Here is an 8,639-nt window from a genome sequence, read left to right as displayed (position 1 = left end):
CTAGAGTAATGGAAATAAAAACAAAAATAAACAAATGGGACCTAATGAAAATTAAAAGCTTTTGCACAGCAAAAGAAACCATAAACAAGACCAAAAGACAACCCTCAGAATGGGAGAAAATATTTGCAAATGAAGCCACTGACAAAGGATTAATCTCCAAAATTTACAAGCAGCTCATGCAGCTCAATAACAAAAAAACAAAAAACCCAATCCAAAAATGGGCAGAAGACCTAAATAGACATTTCTCCAAAGAAGATATACAGACTGCCAACAAACACATGAAAGAATGCTCAACATCATTAATCATTAGAGAAATGCAAATCAAAACTACAATGAGATATCATCTCACACCAGTCAGAATGGCCATCATCAAAAAATCCAGAAACAATAAATGCTGGAGAGGGTGTGGAGAAAAGGGAACCCTCTTGCACTGCTGGTGGGAATGTGAATTGGTGCAGCCACTATGGAGAACAGTATGGAGGTTCCTTTAAAAACTACAAATAGAACTACCATATGACCCAGCAATCCCACTACTGGGCATATACCCTGAGAAAACCAAAAGGAGTCATGTACCAAAATGTTCATTGCAGCTCTATTTACAATAGCCCGGAGATGGAAACAACCTAAGTGCCCATCATCGGATGAATGGATAAAGAAGATGTGGCACATATATACAATGGAATATTACTCAGCCATAAAAAGAGACGAAATTGAGCTATTTGTAGTGAGGTGGATGGGCCTAGAGTCTGTCATACAGAGTGAAGTATGTCAGAAAGAGAAAGACAAATACTGTATGCTAACACATATATATGGAATTTAAGAAAAAAAAATGTCATGAAGAACCTAGGGGTAATGCAGGAATAAAGACGCAGACCTACTGGAGAACAGACTTGAGGATATGGGGAGGGGGAAGGGTGAGCTGTGACAGGGTGAGAGAGAGTCATGGACATATACACACTAACAAACGTAAGGTAGATAGCTAGTGGGAAGCAGCCGCATGGCACTGGGATATTGGCTCGGTGGTTTGTGACAGCCTGGAGGGGTGGGATAGGGAGGGTGGGAGGGAGGGAGATGGAAGAGGGAAGACATATGGGAACATATGTATATGTGTAACTGATTCACTTTGTTATAAAGCAGAAACTAACACACCATTGTAAAGCAATTATACCCCAATAAAGATGTTAAAAAAAAAAAAAGAAAGAAAGAAACCAAGTTTCCTGAATCCCAGGCCAGAGCTTTTCCTACTATATCAAAACAGAGTAGAAGAAACCAGCTGGCTACCAACAGTCCTAAACCCCAGAACCGGGATGAAAGAAGAGGGTAGTTGTGTTAATTTAGTCTTAGAGAGAGGAAAGATATGTTTAATGGAGCCCATGGCACAGAGGAGAACATCAGAAGCAGTGGGTAGATTGTCGGGGGTGTCAGCATTTGGGTTTCAGCTAGTTTGGCCTTCTATATATTGTCCTGCCTGTGAGCATTCACCATCTTGACAGGAGCTACGTTAGGTCATCAGGATGAGAGCCGCCTCCTGGGGAATTTCCTCTCCCTGATAATGATTATAAGGATGGTAAGGACAAAGTCCTTGAGGTAGGAGATAGATGAGCCTCAGGCTGAGCAACTGCAACAGGTCTCCTGCTGAGGCTCCAAGGTATGACACTAGCAGGAACATCAGGCCCTGACTAGGTAAAAGACAAAGTGACCACATTTTTCCTCATTCTTGTGGTCAGGAGGATTTCCCAGCCCACACATGCACAGGGAAGGTCCTCAGTCTAGGGAAGGGGTCAAAAGGAGGGAGGGGCTGCCAGTCCATAACATGTCCTGCCAACCTCCCAGAAACCTTCATGCTGGAATCTATTTTGGCTGAGAGATGCACATGCTCCCACCAGGAAGGACCCTAAGTCAGGCCAAATATGGGCACAAACAAGATGATTGGCTGGAGACAACCCAGAATACTGCCCCCATATAAGCAATCTATGCCACCCCTATTGCACGTAACTCAGAATTTGTCTGTGTGCTCTTCCGCACATACTTTCCTTCTGATAAATGCTTTGTTTGCTTCACAATCTCTGTCTCTTTGCTGAATTCTTTCTTCAAAGAAGATGAGGACTGAGGTCCTGCTTTCCAGCCATCTTGCCCCCCTCCCCTCAAAATCTGCCTGAGCCTAAATATTGAGGATGGTGCATTCCCTGTACAGATAGCCAAGGGCTTTGGGAGTGTGTGATCCCCACAGTTCCCTTGTGAGGTAATGGATGTGTCATCAGGAATATCTAAGGGCCTTTCTTGTGAAAGGGATGAATAATCTGGTACAGGCAATAAAAACTTGATTCCCAGACCCTTAGTCTAATTATCAAATTATTATGATTTCTAAAAAAAAGAATTACCAACACAGTTGGCTGTCCATATCCATGGGTTTCACATCCACAGATGCAATCAACCGAGGATCAAAAATACTCAGAAAAAAATAATTCCAGAAAGTTCCAAAATGCAAAACTTGAATTTGTCACCTTGGCAACTATTTACATAGCATTTACATTTTATTTGGTAGCATAAGTAATCCAGAGATGCTTTAAAGTATACGAGAGGATGTGCTTGGGTTATATGCAAATACTGTGTCATTTTTTTGTAAGGGACTTTAGCCTCTGGGGATTTAGGTATCCACAGGGATCCTGGGTCTAATCCCTCGTGGATGTTGAGGGATGACTGTATATTTCATTATAATGAGATGTATGGATTATTTGACTGGAGTCATGAGTCATGGTGTCTAGAAGCCCTTCCATAAGAAGGGGAAAAAAAGAAGAAAAGAAGGAAGGATAAAATGGAGTCAAGATGTTTCAACAATATTCTTAAGAGGTATATAGTTCAGCATAGGAGTAAATATACCAAATGCCATTTGCTGAGATCTGTGGATGCAAGTGTCAGTGCCTAGGTGAAAGAGGAGTCAGTCTTCACAGGTAGATGGTCATGGAAGAAAATTCTGACCTTCATTTGGTGTTGAATTCCAATTATGAAGAGTTAATGATCTGTAACACATTAGCCAACAATATACTTCTAGGAATTCTGTGAATGTTTTTTGCAAATAAAGAATATTTGTTTTAGATGTACAATTTCCTCAAGTTAGCTCTGTTGTAATTTTATACTTTACTTTTACAGTGGTGGGGCCCAGAGTAGGCTGCCCCAAAATATGCCTCAATGGTGTATTGATTATTTTGAATTAAAGTTGCTTAAGAACTTAAGGACTGTACACAGCCAGTGCAAGAGGAACACATGGACCCTCCTTTCTGTCTCCCCAAAAGCAGGAAATAAATTTCCCCTGTGAAAGAATACCCTTATCACTAGAGATAGGGAATTGGTGCTGAGAAGCCTCTATAAACAAGCCTTGTTACATTTAACATTTACTACCACAAGCCCCAACTCTGTTTAGATTCTTCACTGATTGAGCTCCCAAAACCTAAGTTTCTTTGTCCTGTCAATTCCTCACAAATGTATTGTTTCTTTGTCTAAAAAGTTTAAAAGCTGCCTGCTTTGGCCACTTCTTAGGTCCCATTTCTATAGATCTGTGTGTGCACAAATTAAAATTTGTTTACTTTTCTCCTGTTAAACTGTCTTGTGTCAATTTAATTATTAGTCCAGCCACAAGAACTCAGGAGGGGTAGGGGGGAAATTTTCCCCTCCCTGATGATGGCACGGTATTAGAAATGAGTAGGGAGTGGCAGAAGGTGGGAGCTATAGTCCCTCAGTCTGAGCACTTCTGAGCACTGACGGCATGGGAATTTTCAATGATTTACTGAGCACTTAACCCACACACTGTGCCAAGCAAGGAGGGTGCTCAGTGTACTTTGCCTTGTCCATATACTGGAGACCGCTTCGTAGCTGTTGTGAGCAACATTTAATTGCCAGCATTACACCCATTTCACAGAAGTTAACTAAGAAGACTGAGAGCTTAAATGACTTCCTAAATCAGCAGCTGACCTGGGACAGAAAGCCAGAATCTTGGCTCTTTTGATGGTTTGAGTCTTGAAGAAAATATTTTCATTCCAGCTTGATCCAAATAACTTATCTGGAGTCTTGCTAGCAAGGAGACCTTGAAAGGACACCTGGTTAGTCTGAAGCAAAATAAAATGAAATAAAGCTTAAAATCCTTTTCAAGATTTTTTTATGTGAACCATAAAGCTAGCCTCCCCTGTAATTATGATCATTGCCTTTTTATTCTGCATGAGTCACATCTGGGCCCCTGAGGTCTCTGGCCTCTGCAGCAGCAGAAGTCCTTCCTCAGACACTTTGCATGTCCCACACTCAGTCTGTGGAGGTTTATAAAGGAAACGGGACATTCAAAGGCCCATTGGACAGGGCAGCCTTGAGGTTTTTTTAAATTGTGGTAAGATATATAACATGAAGTTTCCGATTTTAATCATAGCAAACAGAGGCATATTTGGGTAGTCTTTTTGAGCTGTGAATATTTTTTTCTAGTTAACAATGAGATGGCCTTGCACTTTGAGCCCAGCTGAGAGTCCCAGGACATTTTAAATCTCCAGGAAAATGAACAACATTTCAGTCAGTTTCTTTTGTCTTTTTCTGTCTTTTTTTTTTTTAAGACCTAATTGGATTTATTAAATGATTCATGAATCGGGCAGCATCCCATCCAGCAAGTAGAAAAGTGCTCTTCAGCCAGTTTCTAATAACTCTCTTACTTACTGCCGAGAGACAGCTGCTTTAAGCAGGTCCTTTAATTTCTTTTATTATTATTTTATTTTTAATTGTGATAAAACACCACCTTAACCATTCTTAGGTATACAGTTAGGTGGTATTAAGTACATTCATATTGTTGTGCAACCATTGTCACTGTCCATCTCCAGAAATTTTTATCTTCCCAAACTAAAACTCTGTCCCCATTAAACACTGACTCCATAATATTCTGACACCAACTAGGATTATGCTCCCAATCACAGTGTGTGGGTCCTTTCCTCACCAAGTAATTCTGACACCAGCTGCATGTCCTACAATTCAACTCAATTCTTATACTATCTACCCAGAGATAGCATCAGATCCCACAGGTTAAGAGATCAGTCCCACAAGGCAGCCTCCAGCCCCCCACTTCAGATGCCAATAGCAAGTCCTCTTGTCACTTGTGCTTCTGACAGGTTGCCTATAAATCAGATGTTCCCAACTTCTAGAGGATGCTTCTATAATGGATTGATTTGAGGCGTTTCAGAGAGGTTATGAGGGCTAGAAGGACCCTTGACTAGCTGTTCAACCTCTCTTTACCTTAATGCACTTCCAGTCTTCCCATCTCCCAGGAATTTTTGAGGTTCACACACATAGGATACTGGTGAAGAGCTAAGTGGTAACAAGTGTAAATTACCAATTTCAGCCATGACAGTGACTGATTAAGTAGGGTTTGAAAACTACAGTGAAGGGTGGCCAGCGGGAGGTGTGTTTCCTTGCTAGAGCAAAGTCCCTCAGCATGAAGTGCAGTGCAGCACAACTGCCTCGTGTGCTTAACCTGGTAAAGTCCTGGACCACACTTCAGTGAGTCTGCAGGAAGGCTTCCTGCCCCCGCCCTGAGCCTCTCCTGGTGTGGTTGGCATGCTGCTTCCTGCTGGACACTGGGAGAGAAAGGCCCTATGACTTTACGCCCCTTACTGTGGTCTCCATTTAAGACTGGGTTCTTCTGTGTGCGTTTATCTTATGCTCTACTCCATCAAGTCAATAACTGCGGGTTAGAAGTCCACAAGGGTTTTATTTCAGAGCAAGTACTTCTGGCTAACATAATGTGCTTACTTGGGTGGTTGTCTATGGAAGTCAACATACTTGTAAAGTTTTTTGTTATTTGCTCTTTTATGTTACGTAAATGCTTGGCGTATTAATCTCTGGCTGAGCTGATGGCAAAATACATAACCTCCAAACTACATTATTTGGTGTGATTTGTTAATTAAACTAATATATTTTCCATGTATGCCCATTACATTACTATGTGATAAAGAATGTGAAATGTGTCATCCGAACAGAAAGCCTAAATTTGGTAGTCAGAGAAGGCTTCCTGAAGGAAATGACACCTAACCCTAAAGGATGGGTAGAAGTTATCCAGGTAAAGAGGGAAAGGAAGAGTGTTCTAGTCAGACGGAACAATAAGAAATGTTGGAAGAACTGAAATTCAGTTATTATGCAGGAGTACATGGTGAGGGTGGCAGGAAATGGGGAGAGGAAAAGCTGGAAAGATGGGCAGAGGCCTTGGTGTCAGGTTAAGATGATTAGACTTTATCTTAAGATAAGGGCATTAAACATTTTAAGGAGGTGTCCATGATCAGATTTTAGTTTTAGAAAGATTACTCTTTAATGTTAGAGGAGGAGTAAGATGATCAGCTTTTCTTTTTAGAAAGAGTCACTTGTCTATAAGGAGTTAAGGGAGGTCTAAAAGTATCTAAGGAGGGTACCATTGTAAGGTTTTTAGGACAGTGACAAGATGAGATATGCATTTGAAAAGAATCTCTCCTCTAGAAAGAGTTTTAAAAGGTATAAAGGGTTAATTCCCTGGCGACCGAGGGAGGGAACAGTGTCAAGGTGAGAGTCAAGACCTCCACCATGTCCTCCCTCTGCTTCATTTGCCAATGCTGCAGCCAGCCCCTGAAACTGAATCAGTCCATGGAGACCTCCCAAGAACCTGAAGCTTTGATGCTCATCTCAGCTCAGGGGGAGCCAGGAGAAACCCAGGAGGGAGGCCCTCCTTCCAGGGAGGGGGCAGATTTTGAAAATCTACAGGAAGGTGCCTCTTACAGGACCCTTCCTGGCCTCCCTGGTGGCAGAATGTCCTGGGACAATCCTGACAGCTTCACCCTGCTTGGGAATTTGGGCTCCCTGAGAACCCTCAGTAGCATCCAGAAGGCTGCAAGCGACATGTTTGACATCCTCTCTGGTGAAACAGATGTGGACCACCCCATGTGTGAGGACTGTACTGACAATCTTTTAGAGCAACTGGACGTCCAACTCACCATCACAGAATCTGAGATTCAGAGCTACAAACGCTGTTTGGAGACCAGGGAGTTGATAAGTGAGGAGAGGGAGTCGCTGCAGGAGAAGCTGAAGGGCCTGGAGCTGGAGGAAACGAGGCTGGTCCAGGAGCTGGAGGAGGTGGAAAAGAACCGAGAAAGAGCAGCAGCAGATCTCGAGGCAGCCCAGGCAGAGACTGAGATGCTGGACCAGCAAGAAAAGCAGTACCAGAAGGACTACAGTAAATTGAAATGGCAACAACTAGAACTACATGACGAGCTGAGTAGTGTGGAGAAGCGGCTATGGTACGTCCAGATCCAGTGGCACCAGCTGGAGAAAACCAGTGTCTTTAACGCCACATTTGAGATCTGGCATGATGGCCCCTTAACTACCATCAATAACTTCAGATTGGGCTGCCTCCCCACTGTCCCTGTGTGCTGGAATGAGATTAACATAGCCTGGGGACAGACAGCCTTGCTGCTCCTTGCCCTGTCCAATACAATTGGACTGGAGTTTCAGAGGTACCGACTCATCCCCTGTGGAAACCATTCCTATCTGAAGTCTTTAACAGATGACTGCATTGAGCTGCCATTGTTCTCTAATGGGAAGCGGAATGTTTTCTTGCATAACAAATTTGACCAGGCTATGATGGCTTTCCTGGACTGCATGCAGCAGTTCAAGGAACTGGCTGAGAAAGGTGGGTCAGGTCTCTGTTTGCCCTACAAGATTCATGTGAAGAAAGGCCTGATGGAAGACCCCGGAAGCAGTGGTGGATTCTACTCCATCAGAACCCACTTGAACACAGAGGAGGAGTGGACAAAAGCACTCAAGCTTATGCTTATAAATTTTGAGTGTAGTCTCACTTGGGTCTCCTTAAGATATTGTCAAAAATAACTTTTTTTCTATGAGAGAGAGATTTTTTTTTTGCTTTAAGATTTTATTTGTGAAATGTTATCAGATAAAATTTGAAACTGAAGAATATGTTTATAATTTAAAAAATGGATGGCCATACAGGCACTAATTTAAGATTATTGTCCAGAGCAAACCAAAAGACTTTGCTTTGTCCTCCCTCTCCCTTTCTTCCCAGACAAACATTCAAAATGACAAAGGTGAAATCATAGGTTGACAAGAGTATTCCTCCTTAAGAAGGGATAAAGATTGCAGAGAGAACTGAGGGGTGGGTGGGAGGTGAGAGGATGGGGTAGTAAGGAGAGAGGTGGAGGTCTTTAATTTTTTATGAGGAAAGTACTTGGACCATTTTATGTAGTGGAACTTTGGAGTCAGGAAGTAAATGTTGAAAGATTATTACATTTCTGCTGTGATATACAGTGTAAACCCTTCCTCTTCATCCCAGAAAAACTTTCAATAAAGTTCAACACTTTCTTCAATGATTTAAAGTGAAAAGTGTGTCATTGGGCTGTGCCATTATGTTGAGACTAACCTGGAGGTGAGGGGCTGTGGTGGCCAGAGAGGACTGGTAACATTTCTGCTGATCAGTGGTCAGGTAAGGGTCACAAGGTGAGCCCTTACAGAGAGCTGAAGGTTGTAAAAGCCAGAGGACTTTTTAAAAATGCAAATTGTGGAACTTCCCTGACAGTCCAGTGGTTAAGACTCTGCCCTTCCACTGCAGGGGGCATGGGTTCCATCCCTGGTTG

General features: G+C 42.5%; 1 protein-coding gene across 1 annotated transcript; it reads left to right on the top strand.

Moving 5' to 3' along the window:
• The first annotated feature begins 6,576 nt into the window (after positions 1 to 6,576).
• Positions 6,577 to 7,878, top strand: BECN2 (beclin 2). Its single transcript, XM_060142073.1, has one exon. It carries the CDS (start codon positions 6,580 to 6,582, stop codon positions 7,876 to 7,878), a length of 1,299 nt encoding a protein of 432 aa, XP_059998056.1. The 5' UTR covers positions 6,577 to 6,579.
• Positions 7,879 to 8,639: the final 761 nt, after the last annotated feature.

Source organism: Lagenorhynchus albirostris, chromosome 2, assembly GCF_949774975.1.
Source record: "Lagenorhynchus albirostris chromosome 2, mLagAlb1.1, whole genome shotgun sequence".
NCBI lineage: Eukaryota > Metazoa > Chordata > Mammalia > Artiodactyla > Delphinidae > Lagenorhynchus > Lagenorhynchus albirostris.
Note: the sequence above shows the minus strand (reverse complement) of the source record. Positions and strands in the feature narration are given on the sequence as shown.